Below are 23,110 nucleotides of genomic sequence, written 5' to 3' on the forward strand. Positions count from 1 at the left end.
GTCATCAGATGAGTCACAGGTCCTCTAGACAGACTGGGGCCTCTCGGGACATTTTAGACAATTTTAGGACTAAGCAGTAAAAAGATGCAACGTCAAAATCTCTAGTTGAAAATAAATCAGGAGCAAATATGAAACAAGAGCAAGCAATATAAACCACCAAAATTTAAGATACAGCGGGTGAAATAAGTATTGAACATGTCACCATTTTTCTCACTAAATATATTTCCAAAGGTGCTATTGATATGAAATGTGTCCCGATGAAACCAGATGTTGTAAGAACTCAAGTAATCCATACATACAAAGAAACCAAAACAAATAAGTTCAGAAATTTAGTTATGTGTAACAATGTGAAATGACACAGGAAAAAAGTATTGAACACATGAAGAAAGGCATGGAAAGCCAAGACAACAGATGAAATCTATCAGTAATTAAAAAGCAATCCAGCCCTTTGTCAGTGCAAATTAATATCAGCTGGTTCAGTCCCAACTGATGGCCTACAAAAAGGTCTCATTGCCAAGGAGTCACACAAGACACATTTCATGATGGGTAAAAGCAAAGAGCTGTCTCAAGACCTTTAACCTAATTGTTGCAAAACATAACGATGGCATTGGTTACAGGAGCATTTCTAAGCTTCTGAATGTTCCAGTGAGCACTGTTGGGGCCATAATACGGAAGTAGAAAGACAATCGTTTCACCATGAATTTGCCTCGACCAGGTGCCCCTCGCAAGATTTCAGACAGAGGAGTGAAAAGAATAATAAGAACAGTTGTCCAAGAGCCAAGGACCACTTGTGGAGAGCTTCCAAAAGACCTGGACTTAGCAGGTACTGTTGTCTCAAAGAAAACAGTAAGTAATGCACCATGGCCTGTATGCACGCTGACCACGCAAGACTCCATTGCTGAAAAAAAGGCATGTTGAAGTTTGTTCAAAGTTTGCTGCACAACATTTGGAAAAGCCAGTGAAATACTGGGAGAATATAGTCTGGTCAGATGAGAGCAAAATTGAACTGTTTGGATGCCATAATACTCATCATGTCTGGAGGAGAAATGGCACTGCACATCACTCTAAAAACACCATACCAACAGGGAAGTTTGGAGGTGGGAACATCATGGTGTGGGGCTGCTTCTCAGCAAATGGTACTGGCAAACTTCACATTATTGAAGGAAGGATGAATGGGCAAATTTACCGGGACATTCTTGACAAAAATCTGCTGCCATCTACCAGGATGATGAAGATGAAACGAGGGTGGACATTTCAGCAAGACAATGATCCCAAACACACAGCCAAGGAAACCCTCAATTGGTTTCAAAGAAAGAAAATAAAGCTGCTAGAATGGCCCAGCCAATCACCTGATTTAAATCCCATTGAAAATCTATGGAAAGAACTGAAGATCAAGGTTCATAAAAGAGGCCCACGGATCCTTCAAGATTTGAAGACTGTTTGTGTGGAAGAATGGGCCAAAATCTTACCAGGAGTGGGCTCTCTGTAATGCCGCTGTGGAAGTTTTCCTGGAAGCTGGTGAAAGGAGAACTCAGGCAGCAGCTGATGTCTTATGCAGAAGATTTTAATGTAGACTTGATGCATCAAGGAGATCAGAAGGTGAAACAATATACAAATGCTAACAGAGTGTCCCCATATATCTTCCTCTACCTGCGTCACCCAGTTTAACAACACATCATCCATGAAATCCTAGAATTGCTGTCACTCTTTGTGTTACATCCCATTAAATAGGTAAGTCTAAAGCATGCATTCCTAAACCACATTGTGTCTGTACTTCTTGCCCCTTTAAAATGTAATCAAATCAATTAAGTTACTCCCAATTTTTTTCCCCACACATTCCCTGGAAAGTGCAACATCATCTTTAACAACCTTTTGTTCAGGAAGTGCTCAACTTTAAAGAGCTGCTTCACACAAGTCGACATTTGTCACAGCAGCCTTTTTAAAAACACAGGTATAATGTCGTTAACAAAGTTGTGTGTTCTGTGGCACAGATCTTGAATAAATGTGATGAGAACTCCTGTGTTTAGCCACAATTTAATGTTAAAATTGCTGCAGAGTAAAAGGTTGATTGCAAAGCATGTGTTTACCCACTTAACTCTACTGGTTTCTAAACATGCAGACAGTTTTGAGTACCTGAGATTTTGGCTATCACACCGAAACACATTGAGATTTAATTTGTAAATTGAGAAACTTTGAAAAAACATGGTCACCCTGTCTGGACTATGTAAAGGCCCTAACGCTTATTCCAGATGATGGGGATAACTAAGTCATGTTTCCTATACACCAGTTGCATATTATGCTTAATTGCTTGCAGCTCAATGTCATAAGTATGTGTGTGTGTGTGTGTGTGTGTGTGTGTGTGTGTGTGTGTGTGTGTGTGTGTGTGTGTGTGTGTGTGTGTGTGTGTGTGTGTGTGTGTGTGTGTGTTGTTATGTTTGCCAAATATTACCTTGTTGTTTGGAGTTTTTTTTCTCTCTGCTGCTGTTACGGGTTGGGAGAGAGGCAGGGAGGGTGGGAGGGAATGTATGCAAATGACGCATTATTTGCTTTTGTATTTTGTTGATTGCAAAACTTTAAAAAAAAAAAAATCACAAATAATGACTTCATTAAAATAATTACAAATAACAGCCCCTCACCATCACTGCCTTTCTGCTCCACCCTAGCTTTAGCAGGTGTCGTGAAGTGCATGAGAAACTAGATCGGTTCCCGACAGCCAGTCACATGCTATTACATGAGATGGCTGCAGTTTTCAGGTCCTGATACTGGAACAGTGACAGTCTGGAAGATGGTTGGATGGGAGGACTCTTGAGAGGAAGACAAATTGGCAAAGAGACAGTGGGGTTGAGGAGAGAGAAAGTCAGAGGGAGACGGGGTTGGAGAGATGCTTTGAGGAGTAATGGTTGCTTGGAGACTGTTGTCAAGGAGACGATGAGTCCTAGAGTCCTTTGGCATCTCATGTGTCCTATATTTATGTTGATTTTTCAGAAAGAGGAGGATTTTGTTTGTTTTTACCTTTTCTTTGCCCCCAGTAGCTGAATTGGAGACAGATGGTGATAAGCACAGAGGTACGGTGAACCCATCAAACCCAGGCAGTTTGGATTTTATACAATACGTTTCGCAGCATTTCAACTGCCACAAAAAGGGACATTATCACACTCGCAGGTCAGATATCTGTCAGATAATAGCATACGTTTGACAGCTACACAGAAGCCCACAGGAAATAGAAAGGGAAACAAGGAAAATATGATACAATTTCTTTATTGTCACACCCGATCAGTATTTCAAATCCTGACAGAAATCCTCCCTCTCAGTGTCTTCCTGTCGCTGACTCATTCTGTGGTTCCTTGGGCTGAAGAATACTTCTCAATAGTAACGGAGACAGACAAGAAAACCCACCTGCTGTGTGCCTGTGAAAGCCTGTCGAACTAACTCCTCACTTTGCACCAAAAGAAGGCTATTTTCAGTGAGTGCTGTGCATAACGAATGAGATGCTTATTAACCCGAGGTGTGGGTGTAGACATGTAAGCGAGGAGGTAATATTGGAAATAAGTCGAACTGGGGATAGACTGAGGCACGCAGAGTCTGCAGTGATGTCCATTAACTAGTCTGGCCAGACACTGAGTGGCATTAAAGGAAGTGTTGCAAAAAATCCCTGGAGAATCCATGTGATTTCCTTTCAAGGACCAGTGGCTCGTTGTACTCCAAAGGTCATTGTTCCTCTGATTTGCCTCCTGAGTGTACCGAGCTGATTATCTGTGCACAGAGCTGAAATAAAAGAACAACAAAAGGGAGCGAGGGCGAGCCCGGCCGGCCTCTCTCTAACCTCACACTCAGAATGAAGCACATGCAATTAAAACTGGTTTGTCAAAGTGAGAGGCCCGCAGTGAAACCATCATTGTAACCGTGGGTTGAAAAAGAGGGCACCAATCAGCCTCATTATGGGCTGAATACCTCGTACAGTGTTGCCTGTGTTTCCAGTAATGTGGATTAATAGCTGGTCAAATGGTGACAGTGAAGCAAATGTAGAAAGACTATAACTCGACGCCTTCGTGTTACTAGTAGTGAGCACAATATTACTTTACATGACTGTAGATGGTTTTATTATTTTCATTCTTTTTCTTTTACTACACCATATTAAACATGTTTGGACTTATAATAATACTTAAAATAACAATACATCTATTCCCTCTTATAAGATAGGATTGTATTGTTTTATTCATTTCTTTCCATTATTTCTATTGCTTACTACTTTTATATTTTGTTTTTTACTTATTAGTTAAAAAATCAACTTGGTGCATTGTGTGTTCTAAAAGTGTATTACAAATTTTAAAAGTTGTGGTTTCAAATGTTTTTTTTTTTCATTTTTTGAAGGACTTTTGCTATTCCCTATAGTATAAATTAGTGTGTGTGTGTGTGTAAAGCAGGAAGCGGTGGTTTAGTGAATCAAAGTGTGATTTCAGACACAGACCTAAAGCATCACAGTGATGTTGCCAAGCAACAGTCAATGACACCTATAGCCCAGGTAACAGATGGTTATTGTTCTCAGCCAGGATGTGGCTTCCTTACCTCAACACTCAACCAACTGCAATATCGCTTTTACTCTTGTTTATTAAAAGAATAACAGGTGTTAAATACAGGTTCAGATCAGCTGCTGGATGTGTCCCACTACTTTCTGTCTTTATGCTCCATGCTAAGCTAAGGCTGACCAACTTAACATACACACATGAAGCATTTTATCTCTCTAACCTACACTGAAGAAACTCTCAAGCTTTCAAACCTCATACTTCTATCACTCATTTTAGCAAAGTGTGTTTCCAGTTATAGGAACACAGTAGATACAGATTGATTAAATAACTGGATGTGATACCTCCAAGTAGCTGCTTATAATTGTCTCTAAGATTAAAAAATTATAATTCAGTCTTTTTTTTTTCCAAAATTCATGTTGGTCATGGTACCAATCAGAAAGCCAGGAGTTGGGAATTTGACTTTATATTCTGCAAGTGGAAAGGTCAGGGTGTGTAAAAAACAAAACAAGATTCTCCCCCTGGAGTTTTCTGCATCTGTGGACAGACAAAGTACTTTTACTTTTTCCAAATTGTGATTTTTTTGATGCTTTCAGCAACACAAATTCAACTGAATTCAACTCAGGTGGATTCCTATGGTTGCATATGATAAAAATAATAAATGCTCCTTATTTCTAGTCTTGATGACTACTCGGTGCTTTACACTTCATCATTCACAAATTCATACAGTGCATCTATGTGAAGCAGTTTCTCTATCGCACTGCTGGCACAGCCGTCGAGGGCTCCTGAGCCACAGTCAAGCCTGCATAGGACAGTTAGCTGCCATAGAAATGTGGAAACATTTGCCTTTTTCAAATTGATGTTGGTGAACTGATCTTTTAGATACTCTTCAGTGGCAAGCGGAAAATTGCTCTCTAAGTGCAGTCACACTTTAGTGACGGGCAGCTCTCATCGCTTTACATTCTAACTGAAAATGGCGACGCTTCACTGATGCAGAACAATGCAAAGTACAAAGTAAAGAAGTGTTTCTTTGGTTGCACTGATGTACATGTTACGTGAGCTTTGTGATCTATATTTCAATGAATTGTACAATTAAAAAAAAGAGATGTTGCTGATATAAGTGGAACCCGGTTAAAAACATTAAGCAATATCATTTCATCCAAGCATATACATAGTGTGATTAAAAAGGTTGAAATTCCTTAAAATGTTATAAAATAGAAATATATATGATATGTTTTGTTTATTGTTATATTTGAAAGCTGATGTATCTGTGTAAAACTGTATGAACTGGCATTTATGGGGTGAATAGAGAGTGGCCAGAACGTGACATGTCAGGTGTGTGGTTTTTTTCAGGGTACGAGAGAAGAGAGGGAGAGGGCAGAAGGAGAGGACACAGAAAACTAGTGGAGAAAAAAGTGTAACAAAAAGAGACTGTGGAGCAAGTATTAGAAACCAGGTCGTGGAGGCGTTCAGCCCGGACTCTCCAGAGGACTTTATGGTGACTGTTCTGTTTGTTTGAGTGAACTACTCCACTCGTGACGAGAGGACGACGTGGAGCTAGCAGCTAACGCTGTAGCTAGTAGATCGGCGGGATTTTGCTAAGGTAGCAGCAAGCTACCTGTGGGAAAGGAGCGTGGAGCTGCAGACGCCGAGCGAGCACCGCGACATCGGCAGTGACGGATCTTCTCCTCAACTCTTCTCCTGCCGTCAGCCCGTGTGAGGGGCCACAACACTGGTCGATAAGTTGCTTTTTCTCTTTTCTGTTGGCCGGTAGGGGTGAAGCAGCCATTGTGTTTGAGGCTTCAACGAACCCAAGCTACACCCAGGCCTGAATCGATTGTAGAAAGGGGTACACCATTCTATTTTCAATAAGACTGAGTTAATCAGGGTTAAGAATAGTTCATAGATATATGAGAAGAACCCAAAAGCCCTGCCCTCATCATTATAACTACTGAGGGGAGCGCTGCATAAGAAAACCCTGACAATAAAAAATCTATTATTAAACACAACCTACAGCTTCAGAATTACTGGACAGTTGTATCCACATCTCCACACAACTCTGACTTGGTGTGAAGGTTGAATTTATGACAGGACTGACTCAGCGTTGAGAGGTTTATATTGTTCTGTCCAACATGCTGATCCTCGCTATTTTACTATTCTGAAATCTCCCAAATCTGTCTTTCTATACATTTAATAGTCAGTATATATATACACACACACACACACCTAATGCATTAGTGCTGTTTTTGTAAGTTATTCAGCAATTCTAATAACAGACTAAATGACTGTAAAGGATGAGATGCGTCAGTTGTGTGTCTTTGGGTCGCAGTTTTGCAAGTTGACTGTATGCTTTGGGACGACCCTTTCCAGTCTGCCTGCCTGTCTCATTCTGTTCTCTTGCAGTTGCTGGGGGGGAGTGCAAAAGGGCAGGAACCTGCAGAAGTTATAAAGGACTCTCTCAGCTGGGCCTGCTGCAGCAACATGTCCTTTGTTTGGTCTGTTGCACCTTAAAACACACTACACCATGTTCTCACCCATGGACAGACTCCTAACATGACCGTTGACCTTCCTACTTACACACCCCATCCATTAGTTACTTTGCTTGCTTGTTATATCTGTGTGTGGCCTTCCTCTTTGTTGCCGGCCTTGATCCAGGTGGTAAAAAATGGGGGCTTGTCCGGGATACTTTAGTGCTGGGAATCTGGTAACTCTAAAGTTTTGTTGAAGGGAGTGTTCACACAGATTTTGGGTTGCTCTGGTATTCCTAGGGACTTTGTCGCTTGACTATTTGTATTCCAGTAAGCATGTTGCTCCACAGATTTTGGCCTGTAAATGTTAAAACATGTTTTCCTGAACTGCAAGTAAGGATTTGAGGGCTGATAAGTAATTTGGAACCCTTATTCCTGAAAGGCATAAGCAATGTGGGGCACTGGTCGTCTCCTATGATCTTTTTTTGTTTTAGTTTGTTGTCTTTGTGCAGTAGGTGGTTAGAGCAGTGCTCTGGGGCACTTCCAGGACTGTCCAGGTAATTTCAGTTAGCTGGAAGTTAACCGGGTCGTTGGGCTTTGTGCTATATCCATCCTGCCACAAACCTGCATGAAGTCTAGGGTTTAGTGAGTCAGCTAGTTCTGTATAGGCAGTTAGCCAGAGGGATGGGGTTCCATATCTTAACCCTGTTGCGTAGTGATGGAAAACTTTCTCTGTTTGTAGTTGTGGCCTATCTGTGGTGTGTTTAGCTGTGTATAGAGTATCAGTGCTGGAAAACGCGCCTCTAGGTGGTGAAACTGTAAAAATGGCTTTGATTACAGACACTCCTGCTTCAATGTGTGCTCACTGGCAAGGCTCAGGAGGCATTCTCCATCTTGAGTGCTAGGGATAGTGGTAGCTATCAGTTGGTTAAAGCTGCTGTGCTTAAGGCATATGAGTTGGTACCTGAAGCTTATCAGCAGCGATTCAGGAAACTCAGGAAAGAGAGATAGTCGCACACTGAATTTGCTTGTGTTTAGCCACTCATTTCGGCCGCTGGTGTGTTGCTTCTGAGGTGGAGACCATGGAGGAATTGCAGGAACTGATTTTGCTTGAGCAGTTTAAAAATACTCTGCCTGATTGGGTTGTAACTTACTTAAATGAACAGAAGGTAAGCAAGGTTTCAGATGCCGCTAAACTGGCTGATGACTTTGTCTTGACCCATAAAGTTTTTTCTGGTGAGAGCCATGGTTTTCGTGACTCTGGCTGCAGGGAGAGCATTGTGGGGGTTTTCCCCAGCAGGTCTTTGTCAGAAGGGACAGAAAAGTTTTCAGCTAAAATAGATCGCAGTTTACGGGGAAAACTGGACCCCAACCTCGTCTGTAACTACTGTTTTGGTCAGGAACACTGGAGAAATGAATGTCCGGTGTTGAAGAAAAGATTAAAGTCTGGTTATGTTTTCGCAAAACCCTCTGGGGCTGCAGCGTCTATGCGTGCAGAAGAAAGAGGCCATGCCGTTGCTGCTGTGCGAGCACATACAAAACCCTCTTCCTCAGAGTTGGTGATTGAGGTTCTTGTAGTGGCGCAAGAACAGGCAAAATCTTCAGCTAATGATGAGATTGATCTTGGTTATGTGGCATTTGTGTCAGATGGTTATGTTTCACTGGTTGGGAGTGATAGGAAAGTACCTGTAAAAATACTGAGAGATTCAGGGGCACTGGACTCATTTATTGTGGACTCTGTGTTGCCTTTCTCTTCGGAGACAGACACCAGTTTCAGTGTTGATGTTCGGGGAATGGGTTTGACTGTTTATGCAGCTTCTCAGCATAAACTGACTGATTTCAGATCTGGTGCAAGGTGACGTGACCATGGGAGTGTACCCTTCTTTGCCTATGGGGGGGGGACACAGGTCATCTGAGGGAAAGACCTGGCTGGCGATCGTGTGTGGCCTGTTGTCCCTGCAATGGTGGACACACCAATTTCTCAGGTAGAAGATTTTGAGTCTCCCAAACATCCTGTTGTAGTACTACCCACTTGTGCAGTGACACGTGCCATGAGCCCTGCTGATGGTTTTTTGGAATTTTGACAATTCAGATAAGAAAAGAGTTTGTGTTCCCTGTACCTGCTTTTCCTTTGCCTGTATCTTGCAGTGATCTTTTAAAAGAGCAAAAAGATGATCCCTAACTTCAGCCACTGTACAGCCAAGTTCTACCAGATGGTGAGGTGGAGAGTGCAGCCCGTGGCTACTTTTTCCAAGATGACCTGTTGGTGAGTAAATGAGTTCCCCAGGGGGGACTGTTTTCTGGGGGATGAGATTGTGCAACTAGTCCTGCCCTCTTCGTTATGTCTAACTGTTCTTCAGACTGCTCATGATGGTGTTGCAGGTCATTTGGGTGTCAGGAAAAGCTATGACAGAGTTATGCGGCATTTTTACTGGCCACGTTTGAAAAGCAACATTTCGGCCTTTATTAACTGGCCACACGTCAATTGACTGGAAAACCAAATCAGGCAATTAAACCCGCCCCTCTGAATCCCATTCCAGTTGCTGAACACTCTTTTGAGCATCTGATTGTTGATTGTGTTGGTCCTTTGCCACTTTCGAAAGCTGGTAGTGACTTCTTGCTACTTGTCATGTGTCAGGCTACACGTTATCCTGCTGCCTATCCCCTTAGGAACATCACCACCAGGTCGATTGTGAAAGCACTGACACAGTTCCTGTCTATTTTTGGAATCCCAAAGGTGGCCAGTCTGACCAGGGGTCTAATTTCTCGTTGAAGTTGTTTGCAGAAGTGTTAAAACAGCTAAATATCAAACATTCACAGTCTAGCGCCTACCATGCGCAGAGCCAGGGAGCTCTCAGGGGGTTCCATCAAACCTTGAAGTCCCTTCTCCGAGCATATTGCACTGAGTTAGACAGTCACTGGGAGGAGGGATAACCCTGGCTGATGTTAGCTGCCAGGGAGGTGTCCCAAGAGAGCCTGGGTTTCAGTCCCAAAGACCTGGTTTTCAGTCACACAGTTTGAGGCCCTTTGGCATCCCTTCACAGTGACTGGAAAGCAAAAGAGGCCCCACAAAACTTGATAGACTATGTAAATGGTTTCAGACAACGACTATTGAGCAAACAAATTGGCAAGAGAAAATCTACAAGCAGCTCAAAATAAAATTAAATGTCATTTTGCCTTTGGTTGGATCCCCTTTCCAGGCCAAGTTACCTGGCCCTTATAATGTGACCTGTAAAGTGTCAGATTTGAATTATTTGATCTCAACCCCTGACCGGAGGAAGTTAGGGCAGTTGTGTCATATTTACTTGTTGAAACCCTATTTTGCTCGCTCTGCTGTGCTAGGTCCTGAGTTGTTGATTTCCTCTGTTGCTGCAGTGGAATCAGTTGTTGATTCACACCCACCTTTTGATCAGGCGGTAAATTCACTTGTGTGCTTCCTCCCTGTAGTGTCTCTTCCTGTCCAGTCTGGCTTTCCTCTCTCTTAAACTGTTTCCTAGGGTACCAAGGTTGCCGAGGGAGGTGGCTTCAACGGTAAAGGAAATAGTTAATCTGCTAGTTGTAAGGATGTTTACATGAGTTATATGGATGTTCACCAGTTAACATGGGTTGAAGGGTTGTTTACATGTTGACGCTATATACCAGAGTGTTTTGATGTCTTCAGCAGTTTGAGCTAATTATTTATTTGGAAGTTGGTTGTTGTTTAGTGGCTGTAGCTGAATTTTGGGGATCCTAGTTAAGCCCCCATTTTAAGGGAGGGGGTGTGACGACCCTTTCCAGTCTGCTTGTCTCATTCTGTTCTCTTGCAGTTGGCTGGTAGGCGGAGCCGGGAGGGAGTGCTTGCAGATACCTTCCCTTTTGGGCAGGGCCTGCAGAAGTTATAAAAGACCGCTCTTTGGAATCACAGCTCAGCTAGTCCTGGTGCAGCCACATGTCCTTTGTTTGGTTTGTTGCACCTTACAACACACTACACCATGTTCTCACCCATCCACACACTTCTAACATGACTGTTGACCTTCCTACTTACACACCCCATCCATTAGTTACTTTGCTTGCTTGATTAAGTTAAATAAACACATTTTTGCTTGTTATATCTGTGTGGCCTCCCTCTTTGTTGCCGGCCAGGCAGATACAATTTACACATTGGAGCTGGTGTTCCTCTGCTCATTTCAGAACCCAGACCTCAGGAAAACATTAAATGCTCAACTAGCGCCCCCTACAGGCCATTCTTGCAAATAATGGCACAACAAAAAAGACAATTTGCTATTTTATTTTTATCTACATATGTAGCAAACATTAAAAGATGGTACAAATATCTATTCCAGAATGTCACTGAAAAGCTTCCTCTTCTTGGACTGGCCCGTCTGTATTTCCTGCCAGTGCGCTCGTCTGTGCACAAAGTGGGAGAGAGCGAATTTGGCCCACACGTGACGAGCGAACTGATTAGACCTCAGCTGGTTTTCACTTGGAACTGGAAGAGAAGGGGCGAGAGGGGAATTTGCATTTGAACTGGATAAAAAGTGTAAATCTACAGAAAAGTGAATGAAAGCTTTTGTTTGTGTTACCTAGTTCCTGTGCGATGCTTTGCCTCTGACTCACTGAAGCACTGTTCCATATGGCTTCCAGCACCCGACTGCCCAACCTGGAGCACGCCATCTGAACATGCAGACCCTGTGAGGAGAAAGGGTTTGATGAAAAAGCTTCTTGTCCTCTTTCATAATGTTAAATTTTTTGATTTGCCCTGCTATTTTCATGATTAAGTTAACATATATAAAGTCTATAACTTAAATGTCCACAGAAGAGAGGGGACTGGAACTTTCATCAAACTTTCCTCAAAGTCACTAATGTGAAAGTCAGTCATACAAAACTAGCAATAGTATGGTCAACCAAACATGTCTTAGTAATAACTAAGTCAAAAATATTAATTAAAAAAATACGAATGGATAAAAAACCGACATTCATTCCTTGATTAAAAGTTGACATATTCGTTTTTAACACGAATTCCAAAAAATGTCTGAACATTTCACATGACCAACACAAGAGGATTTGTCAAGGCCTGATGCTTCCACATCATTAGGAAAATGTCCAGAACATTCAGATGACAAATTGCGACTGGCTTTTTTTTTTTTTCTTCAACTATTTGTTTCAGTTTTAAATATTCCACCAGCTCCCGTTTGTACTCGTACCTCCAGTCTCTTAAGGATCTTGCCCCTCCCTTTATCACTGGATGTGGTGATGAGGGCCTGGAGGACGTGGCTGCCCGCAGGGTCAGAGGCCAGCGTCAGGAGGTCAGCAGGGCTCAGGGTGCGCAGACTGCTGAGGAGGACCGAGCGCTCTTTGAACCTGGACAGCGCCTGAACCAGCCGCGAGCCATGATAACAGATGGACGACAGCGGGACCTGGATAATGATCAGGAAAACAACAAAGTTACCTCCCTGCATCTGCAACATAAACACGCTGTAGCATTCTTTCATATCCAAATGCTTTGCGGTGCAGCTTTGTGCCTCTAATCATTTGAAATGTAAAGAATTAACATCAGTCCATGACATGATTAATTTCCTCTCAGCTGCTCACCTCTGTTGACGTGCCGCCCTCTGCTGTGTCCGAGTGGTAGTACACGTCGTAGGTGAGCAGGGACATGAAGAGAGGGAGGCAGCTGACCTGTCGAGAGCCAGGCTCAGCGCAGTGGAACGCCTGCAAGGCAGCAAGTCAACAGGATCACAATGAATCCAAAAATCAAACATTAAGTAATTTTATGGTGTTATCAAGTTTCCATCTCAGTCTGTTATATTGATTCAACACCCGACATATAACATATACTCTTACACGCAGGAGACTCTGCATCAGCTCGTCCTGTTTCTCTTCACTCTCTGCACAGCTCTCCGCCAGCTGGACGATCACCCCCATGTGACCTGAGGCCAAGACGGCCTCCACACCTTGCACCAGCTCATCGAACAACTTCAGGAACTACAGAGACAGAATATGAGTTGGAGAGTTCAGTTATACCTGGAGTTGAATATTCAGGAACAAATCATTACAGGTTTTCCATAAGAGGCAGACTGACAAACATAAAAACAGGATAACGATACAAGTCATTAATACTCATGATGTTTGACACAATGTGACAATAGGTACACATGCATTCATACTTTGTTCCATCTCATAAATACTGTGGCTCAGGAGGTAGAGTGGGTGTAACCCGAGGGTTAGCGGTTTGATCCCAGTCTCCCCCAATTTCATGTGCCGTAGTGTCCATGGGCAACATAATGAACCACAAATTGCCAGCTGACACTAGATGCACTGTGTGAATGGCAAAACTGCTTTTGAGTAGTCATCAGGACTAGAAAAGCGATATATATAAATACAGACCATTTAAATAAGCTTTTTGAGATGGTTATTCCTTAATCATACATGGATAAGATGGAACTATGACTAAAATAATCATTCCAGCACAGACACATTGCAAAGAGAGGAGAGCAAGTTGTTATTGTGACCCATAGCAGCGCCCTTGTCTGGATCTATAAGGGATGATGCAGCTTCTTCCATTATTAAAAGGTTCAGGATATTCTTCATCCAATTATTTGAGTTGAAACAAACGACCTTTCTGACTTTTCAGATAGTAATGGTTAAACGTTCTGTTGCAAGGGCACGTTAATATGATATTATGTGCAGACTTGATAATTGATGCCTTTGGGCTGACTGCCTAACAAGCATTTCCCTGGACATAACACTATGTTCTCTGCCTATGTCGCAGAGGGCTGGACAGTTTTTACTTACCATTTTGTATTTGGCGGACGCTGCAGTCAGTCTCTGTACGGGAAAGTTGGCGATGGGATGGAGGGCTAGGTCGACCATGTGACCCTTGAGATGGTTCTTGTAGAGGTCACGCAGAAGGGGCTTGTGGGATAGCTGTATGATCGTCTCAATGAGGTGACTTGAGGCCTGATCCTTCAGGAACACCAGAAGTGGACTATAGTGAAAATAAAAACAATACTCCATGTTACACTAAGTGGCAATAACATAATTTATAAAATCAATTCATATCAGGTAGAATTCAGGACTGACCTCACTCCAGGAGCAGCACTGCGACTCGTCAGGTACTCCATGATCTGTTTGAGGAGCTGCTTGCAGAGTTTGGGCCTTTTCCTGTGACAGACAGTCAACATGGTCTGGAACACTGCGCTGGCAACAGCATCTGTCACACTCACTAGAAAGGGGAGAGAGGGAAAAGCAGTCAATCTTTCTGCCTGTTGTTTGGTTTGCCCTCAGGCAAACAGTTGTACTTAAATCCTGTGTGTGTATCTAATAAACAAGCTCATATGCAAAATTGTTTTTTTTTTTTATATTTACATATTTTAGAGTCCTATTTTAGTCATTCTTCGTTCAGTTGGGGTGACATGGGGATACCTTGGCAGTGATATAAAATGTTTTGAAAATAGAAGCATAGACAGGGACACTGGTGTTGAATGCAGAATATCAGTGTATTAATACCAAGCGTTAAAGATGAGTCAGAAATGGCCTCCCGTTACAGAAAAGATCACAGAGTATCCACGTGTTTAAATGACTTACAGCACAGGAGGGATGCACAGGCTGATACAATGAGATATCCCCACAGAGTAACTGGGCCCTGCTGGAGACTTTATGAAGCCAAACCTGCTAGAGATGCAGCGATGGGGGAACATGTCTTACGAATTTTGGAAATAATTGTCAGGTTGTTGATTGTCCGGTTCCTTATTGCCCAGAATGATTTATTCAACAGAGAATCTTCTAATGGATTCAGCCATTATGCTCCAGACTGCTGCTATGACAATGGAAGTCAATAAAACTACTACTGAAACTTAGTGGAAGGCTGCTGTATGGGTCAGGGAGAAGAATATACTATATTTCAGTGTTAATCCAGATTACTTTACATTGTTTTGCAACACTTTCCTCAGAGAATAATTCAAGAATCTTGATGAAGAAATCAAGAAATGTTTAGAGGACGGATATTTAGGTGTGTGGGAGTTGGTGCAGATCCAGATAATAATCTGGATGTAGTGAATCTAAATGTGGTTTCATGAGGGGACTGTTGGGCTTAGGTGGAGGTATTTGCACTACTGAGTGACATTCTAGTTTAAATCGGTGCCCTGTGTGTGATGCATGAGGATATTGACACAGAACAGAAAGAACCACATGTTGTGTCTCTCTCCAGTCATCCCGACACTTTTCTGTTTTCTTCTTGGGCTCCTTAATAAACAGACATGATTCTTTCTGTCCCTGCAGAGCCCAAAGACAATTTCTTGACTTCATTTTGTTGTGATATCTAAACTTCATGGTTGGACTAATCATATAAATTCTCAACACAATCTAAGCAGCTTTCTCTTCAAAACTACTGCCCTCCTCACTGGCTCTCGTGCTAGTCCTCACTTGCATTTAAAAGACTTGTTCAAACTGATTCCAAAAGTATGCTCCCAGCAGAGGACAAGAAGGACACAGCACTAATTACAGCACATATTAATATGTGAAGGTCTGGCAGAAACTATGAGATAAATAAATTAACAAAATTAATGAATCCTAAATATGTGGATATTAAATATAACTCTAAAATCACTTAATACAAAATTGTTTACTCCACAGCTTTCTGTGTTCTGTTCTGTTTACATTTCTCATTTAAAAATCATTCCAAATCATAAGGTAGCTTTTTCTAAATGTGTGTGATTAGGTTGGCCCCAGGACTTTTTCTGTGCAGAAGCAACAATGCTTGTCATTATACGTGTTGTGTCAGGGTTTGATGAAAGATGACTCACGATTAATGTTTTCCATCAAGGTCTCCGTGAGGCTTTTCAGCTCGTACCAAAATGACGTGGGAATCTCAAAGTCTGTCAGCAAAGGAGTGACTCCGCGGCCTTTTGCACCTGGAGAAAAATATGAAAAGGGAGAAAAGATGGCATCAAATCAAGATTAAAGCAAACATGTCTGTGGGTGTAAAAGAACTGACACACGCGAGCAGCCTCAAAGAATGGCCAACAATCAAAGCTCTATTTTGTTCGTGTCATGCTGGAACGACTGACGAGAAAAAGCCACACGCAATGGTTGAAAATATTGTTCTGCAAAAACTTTCATTTTTAGACGGTCGTCTCTCTGTGAGGGTTGACTGGAGTCAAAACACAGGGTCACAGAAAAACTGAATGTGTTAGGCCAGGGCTTTTGAAACTGTGAGCCATGGCTCTGAGGGTGAGAATTAAAGGGGAGGCTTGGAGGGTGAGATGTGTAAAGATGCTCCATGAGGTGTAAAGGGAAACTTCCACAGCCAGAGCTCCAAATACAACTCAGTTACTTATCTTTTCTCATTTCTGATTTAAATGATTAACATTAACTGAAGCTCATTATCTGGGAGCTATATGATGTTGTACATGAATGCTGCCACATGATGGCTGATTGAATAACTGCAAAGATAAGCAGGTGTACAGGTGTTTCTCATGATGTGTCCAGTGACTATTTGACACACATGGTTTTTAGAATAATTTTAACTTGCACTTTCTGGAGATGTTATTATATCAGCCATGATTAAATCAATCAATCCACAGAAAAGAAGACACTCCGTAAAAGTCCACATAATTAAGTTTTAAAAGTAATTCAATAACATTATTATTCCTGTTTATATCCCAAAAAGCATTGTGGGAACTGTAATTCCAAAACAATTTGAAGTGACAGATCCATTGATATTTCTTTTTTCATGTTGCTTTATAAATACTTCTCTCATTGCTTAAGCTCAAAATGTCTCAATGACACAAAGGGGATAGGACACAATTAATTTTGTCTCAGGGGGTGGCTCTCCTAAGCCTCTTTCAAGCAGAGACACTGCAGAATTGGGTCGGGGCTTTCTCCTGGGTTTTAGTTTCACACATAAACACTCTCTGCTTAGACACGTTCACAACAAATGATCTGCAGGATGCAGGTGAGGCATGAAGCAGTAGAGAGAGACAGGAAGTAAAGTATTAATTTCACTGCAGAGATCAGTCGATTCCGTTTGCAGCACATCAACACCAGTGTCGGCCACATAATAAATGTGTGTGTTTGTGTGTGTGTGTTCGTACCTGGACGAGATTCAGTGCGGGGGGGTCCGAGGCAGCCTGCCAACACGTGTATAAGTGTGCGGACCACGTGTGAGCCATGAACATGTTTGATGAACTCTTCACAGTTGTCTCTGACCACCTGACTGAGAGACAACACCTGCATCTCCAGCACTTCACAACTCTCCTCTTCTTCTGTGGTATCAGACGACTCCTTCTGTGATGACTCTAAAAAATGGAAGCCAACATGATGTGTTTTGTGTGACTTTATTATTTTACTACAAAGACTTTGGCCCAGTGAGGAGATAAGAATCTTACCCATCAACCTGGACATCTGTCTGACTGCACTTTCCACGACATGGCCCCCGCAGCGATCACAGGAAACCACCTTAAACTCTGTGCCGGATTCTCCACCCAGTTCAGCCATCACCTCTCCCACCTGCTCAGGTCTGGACAGAGGGAGCAGCCGCTGCAGGGTGATGCTTCCTGTGCAGTCCATCGCCACCAACATCGCTTTACCTTTTACTTCAGAGAGCACATTCTCCACAAACATCTCTATGGGCGACAGTGACAGAGGAACCAGGGTCAACAGAGAAAAAATAATATGATAACGACCTGAGTAGAAAAATATAAGGACAGTAGTGCTGAGAAGAGGGAGGCAACACGGAAGTCAAGAAGTCATGAATATCTCAAGATCTCCATCAATGCAAACAGAAAGTTACACCCATCAGTGAACATCGATGCAACTTCTTTAAACACTTTTCTAAAAGCACATTTGGACTTTTGAAGCTGAAAGTTAAATGACAGATTATCTGGTCAAATGTTAGACTGATCAACATAATAAGCTGTTCATGTTCAGTATGAACTAGGGCTACAAATCATTTGAAATTAAGCTAAAACGATTAGTCGATTTAATAACCAGACCCTAAAATAATGAAAGTAATTTTTCAGAGAAATACTACATGGCTCATTCTCTGGCTCCAGGTTTAAATTTTTTATACTGAAAGCCTTTAGGTTTACAATGACAGTTCATTGGTTAAAACAAGCAATTTGAAGACTTAACTGCACTTTGGGCTCTGGGAAATTATAATGGCGTTTAAAGATTGACATGCAACTAAGGCAAAAGGGAAAAAGGAGGTGTCATACACGTACAAGACAGAAGAATATTTCATTTGGAAAGAGATTCGAGAGCTTTTGGTGATAAGGGTGATGAATCTATTCTGTTGTATATAATATATCTATTGTGGTAAAATCTAATAAAACTTGAGTAAGTTTCCCAAAGGCACTTATTTGTATTCTGGAGATGTACTACTGTAATGTCATGTGTTCTTCTGCTGAACCTTTCCAACCTTCCAGTTGCTCAGATCATCAGAACAATAATTATCCTCACCTCTCTCCTCATTATCTTCAAAACCTTCACTGAGTCTCTCTCCAACTCGGCGGAAATATCCCACACTCAGGGCGTCCAGGCGCTTCCTGCCACCGTCTCCCTGACCCTTCTCTCCTTCTTCGCCTCCCTTCTTCTTTCTCTCTTCTCTTGTCCCATCATCACCAGGGTGTTTCCTCTTCTTTCCTTCTCCTCTCTGTGGCTTTTCCTCTGCTTTTGTCAACATAGCTTTCACCTCACAGCATGAAGGTAATCAGTTCAACGTCTCGGTCCTGAGAGAGGAGATGTTTGTATTAAAATGTGTCTGAGGTAGGAAACAAAATACAGGAGACAATTAAATAAACATTGTTTATTACAAGACCAGGACTAAGAGGAAAGTATCTCGCATCTTTACATCGATGTTTTCAATCTCATGGTTTGATCGAAGACTGATCCAAAGGACAAGCAGGAAATTGAATGTAATCAAGGTAGATATATTTGTTGGGAAATGCTTTATATGCCGAATTGATCTCCAACTAAAAATGTCTCAGGTGATATCACATCTTGTGTTTTATTTGGCCAATATAGCTGCCGACAAGTGGTGAAAAACTTAAATTGACATGTTCTGGAATAGGAGTTTGACGGTACGTCTGTCGGTCGACTTTCCGCCAAAGTGGCTGCACGAGAACCCGAAAAACAAATAAACTCTGTATCTATCAGAAATGTTTAATAAATGGTTAAAGAACAGTAAAATGACACATTCAGCCTGATTCATGTAAAATGTGACTCGATACAAGCAGTAAACACAAACCAGTTCAACTCACGTGTCGGATGTGTTGAGCAAACGGTGTGTTCCTGACGCGGAGTGATGACGTAGTAGGGTTGCGTCAACGCCGCGACTCCTGCTCCTCTTCAATCACTAAATATTAATATTATGGATATATATATATATATATATATATATATATATATATATATATATATAACTTAATATAAACTTAATACAAACACTCCCCTCAAATGTTGTAATTTCATTTATTTTAGTTTTTAAATGTTACAATTAAAAATATATGAAGTTGATTATGACTCCATTTACAATGTTTAATATTTAGTTTGTGATGAAATGTCTTTAAATTAAGTTTTGTAAAAGGAACAAAATTCCAGATTAACCTCATTGTCATTCTGACCATACACAAGACAAAGTGCACAGTAGAACTAAATTCAATTCAATCCAGTTAATAAGTTCCATTGAATGCTGTTGATTCATTTGTACCTATAAAGCTATCTTAAGATTTAAAAAAAGAATCAATAGATAAATATAGTATAAACAAATGGTAGCTTTTTAAAAAATGCTACTAAAATCAGCATATGCATCTGAAGTGTCATTGTTGGAAAAACTGGAGTCTCTGGACCAGCCCCCCCAAAAAACACCACTGACAAAATAAGCAATATCTATATATATATATTTATATATATATATATATATATGTATATCTTAACTACCACTATTGACCTGATTGTTGACAGCATGAGGGGTACACTGAGCTGTGGTCGTAGCCACCAGGGGGCAGCATAGTCAGCTGATAATGGTCAGGGATGAGTAATGGAGCCTCAGGCATGTAACACTATTGACGTCAATGGGCTTTTGACACACAAGGAACCTTACACCGTCCTTGATGGTTGTCAGCTTCATATTCAGTAGAACACAGATGGTCATGTTTTAATGTGTAAGCCCACTATCAAGTCATGTCAATGGTTTCATAGATGAGGATATAAAATGAGGATATATTGAGACAGAGCTTCAATACCTTGATTGAGTATAAAGATGGTTTACTTCATGGTAAATCTATACATTTCAGTCAGTCACAGATCTATTTTCACCTTTGATGTTTTAACAGCCTGATGATTTTGTGGTTGAAGTCACTGTCAGCTTCTGGGGGAACTGCAGCTTTTGAGAATGTGCAATGAATGATAATGAACACAAAAAGGAAGTGGAAGGGCACTCTGACAGCACATTCCTCCACCAAGGCTGATTGGCCACTTTATCACCATATTGCAAATACACGTAGCGAGATCAGATTCATATACTGTATCATTTACACAAAACTGCCTGCAATTTCACCTTTCATATGTATATTAGCACTCTACATATAATTGATTTTATTCATGAAGATCTTTGCGTTATTATCATGTAAATGTAAAAAAAAAAACACGTTAAAGAAAAGAATACCTAAATCGGCCCCCACTTTGAAATAGAATGGGGTCTTCATTGACTCATACACCACCCTTCATTTTACATTTGTATAAAACTTGCAGCATAAAGTTTAAGACCAGGAACTTCCTCTGTAGAGCGACCTAACCCTGGTTACAGTTCTGTATATGACCGGGTGTGTTCTTAACTGGAACAGTGATGGGGCAAGAGATGTGTTTGGATCAGATTAGAAACACAGGATTTGTAATATTTTCCATGGGTTAACAGCAAGACCAGAGGAAAGAGGAATTTTCTTTACATGTATTCACATTCAAATGGTTTCAAAGAACAAAGTGATGAAAAAGAAAAGTGAAGAATGTTGAGGTTTGTGAGTTTGTTGGCATCATGACTTTAAGGGTCACAATGTTGTCTGTCAGTACTTTGGTCTTGAACAAATGATTTAAAAACTTAGAGACTGGTTGTGAAGGAACTCAACTTAATGCTTATGCAAAAGATTGTATTGTGTATGATTTTGCACACAAACAAGTGCTCAAATGGAGCTGAAACACTGCACACATAAGAAAACCACAATATTTTTACAGACAGTGTAGATGGAAGGGGGGAAGCTTGGGACAGATTTAACAATGGGATCAATCGGGACGCAAAACTGTGGAAAGTGTATTGAATAAATTGTGGTCTGTCCTTTGATTCATTTTTACTTTTCAGAAAAGTACATCCTCAGTAAACACAGTATTTTGCCTTACGTAGTCAAAGGAGGAACTGAATCCTGTACTTTTTTTCTTTAAAGCGAGAAGCTGAGCGGAGGAGCAACCAATAAATCATTTTTTCAGCAGCAGAGCTCCTGTTGGCTGTTTGAGTTCATCTCCTGAGCAACTGCAGCGCATGAAATCATCCGCCACACAACTAATTGTGAATGAACAATGGAGTTGATTAAAACTTTTGCGAGACGCATTTCATCACACTGCTGTTATGCAAGTTCTTGATGTCACAGACTTATGAATCATTCAAATTAAACACAGCACATGATAGTGGGGGAAAGATTTCCCTGGAAATTAGCAGGTTTGAAATTATTTCTGATTACACAAGAACATTTTTTGTAACGGTCTCTGGTTGCCTCTCAAGATGTTTGTGTGAAATAGGGTTAGAGGTTCCATTCCTCATAAAGGCATGAAAACAATGGGCTATTGCAAAATACTTTGACCTCTGATATCTCAATCATTGACCTTTATAACAAACACTCAAATACAATATTCAAATGACAGACTGTGAACCCGGGGGCAACAGAATAGCTGATGTTCAGTAAAGGCTTGTTAAAAAGTTAGATATAAAAAGGTACAGAGATTCATATAAATATTGATATCACTCCATTCCTGTCTCTCCAATACAGATGCCTAACATTACTTAAAGACTGAAACAGATGGACTGAAAACAACTACCCAATCTGAATATGCTAATCTATACGTTCTATCTTGTATGTTTAATTCTTACAAACCCAAAGTTTAAAAACATAATTAGGAGTTTTATGGGAATTTGTATTGATTAAAAAAACAAAATACAACCTTTTATTCTTCCTTCATAATTTGTTTTAACCTTTCAAGAGTGCCAAGCTAACTGCTTAGCCTTGCTTTAAAGGTACAGTGTGCAGAATTTTGTGATATAGTGTTGAAGTTGCATGTTGCAGCTGAACACCCCTGAAAAAGAAACTGTGGAAGCTTCACTTGTCATAAAAACTCAAAAGGTGTTGTCCAGTCTGGACCTTTTATATCCTTGTGTAACAATGTCTGGAAAACTTGGGTTATTATTTAACAATGAAGTGTCAATAGAGCACATTCCAAAGATTTTCTCTATGACTCTTCTTAGCACTTTGACAACAACCAGCAGTACATACAGAGAAAAATCAATGCTCGTACCAGCACCAGATATTTCTACATACAATGAATCACAGTATCTCATTCCTTGACGGTGTTTTTCAGTTTATATAATAAAGGGGTGCTTTTCCCCCTAATTTTATTGTGTCTCCCAGAGTCAGGAAGTTTCATTTGGCCTGCTGCTGGCTGTTTGGTTTCCCACGTACAGTGTGAGAGCCAGGACCCAGGCCCATCTGTTATACTCAGATACTCGGTGAACCCTAGTCACCTTTATGTTTCCTCTCACGCCCACCGCTTTGCAGAAGCCGCAAATGTTGTCCGTGTCATTTATCACACTGGTGTCAAGCCAGCAGTACCAACAAAAAGACGGGCAAATGGTCTGCATTTTCCAAAATGCAAATAATCATGACAAAAATCGATGTATGGCTCGAGCAACAATTCTTGTGAGTCATCTTTTCAAATTAAATGATGGCTCAGTTCCTGCTAAGGTTGCCTTATTACCCACAGGTTTTTTTTCCAACAGTAGACGCATTATGACGTAATAGCCGAAAAAGCACAAGTTCCGACTGGTATGCCGGGTGAGCACGTACAACAGATGAACCCTGGAGTGAGGAAAGCAGAATG

General features: G+C 41.2%; 1 protein-coding gene and 1 long non-coding RNA gene across 5 annotated transcripts; one reads left to right on the forward strand and one right to left on the reverse strand.

Moving 5' to 3' along the window:
• Positions 1-5,871: 5,871 nt before the first annotated feature.
• LOC109647488 (uncharacterized) lies at positions 5,872-12,317 on the forward strand. Of its 3 annotated transcripts, XR_011238820.1 has the most exons (7): positions 5,872-6,372; positions 6,927-8,976; positions 9,140-9,257; positions 10,439-10,522; positions 10,798-10,933; positions 11,558-11,674; positions 12,138-12,277. It is a non-coding gene; the product is annotated as an uncharacterized lncRNA (long non-coding RNA). The 3 variants fall into 3 exon arrangements; XR_011238821.1 differs by having other exon boundaries at positions 5,872-8,976; positions 12,181-12,317; XR_011238819.1 differs by having other exon boundaries at positions 5,872-8,976.
• LOC109647465 (nucleolar protein 9) lies at positions 11,243-19,313 on the reverse strand. Of its 2 annotated transcripts, none has more exons than XM_020113275.2 (12): positions 19,231-19,313; positions 18,431-18,699; positions 17,359-17,595; positions 17,065-17,268; positions 15,775-15,882; positions 14,054-14,195; positions 13,766-13,958; positions 12,815-12,955; positions 12,563-12,682; positions 12,175-12,387; positions 11,554-11,659; positions 11,243-11,459 (listed from the first exon to the last, which is right to left on the reverse strand). In XM_020113275.2, exons 2-12 carry the CDS (start codon positions 18,651-18,653, stop codon positions 11,305-11,307), a joined length of 1,842 nt encoding a protein of 613 aa, XP_019968834.2. In that variant the 5' UTR covers positions 18,654-18,699; positions 19,231-19,313; the 3' UTR covers positions 11,243-11,304. The 2 variants fall into 2 exon arrangements, with proteins under 2 accessions (XP_019968834.2, XP_019968840.2); XM_020113281.2 differs by having other exon boundaries at positions 18,431-18,731; positions 19,231-19,288.
• Positions 19,314-23,110: the final 3,797 nt, after the last annotated feature.

Source organism: Paralichthys olivaceus, chromosome 16, assembly GCF_024713975.1.
Source record: "Paralichthys olivaceus isolate ysfri-2021 chromosome 16, ASM2471397v2, whole genome shotgun sequence".
In the NCBI taxonomy this organism is placed as follows: Eukaryota; Metazoa; Chordata; class Actinopteri; order Pleuronectiformes; family Paralichthyidae; genus Paralichthys; species Paralichthys olivaceus.

What these genes read in the sequence shown, in the direction of transcription:
- LOC109647465 (XM_020113275.2), bottom strand. Translation starts at nt 18,653, where the DNA reads ATGTTGACAAAAGCAGAGGAAAAGCCACAGAGAGGAGAAGGAAAGAAG. An exon ending in TGAAGATAATGAGGAGAGAG is followed by an intron (nt 17,596 to 18,430) that starts GTGAGGATAATT and finishes TGTCGCCCATAG; the next exon opens with AGATGTTTGTGGAGAATGTG. An exon ending in AAGCATCGCACAGGAACTAG is followed by an intron (nt 11,460 to 11,553) that starts GTAACACAAACA and finishes CTTCTCTTCCAG; the next exon opens with TTCCAAGTGAAAACCAGCTG.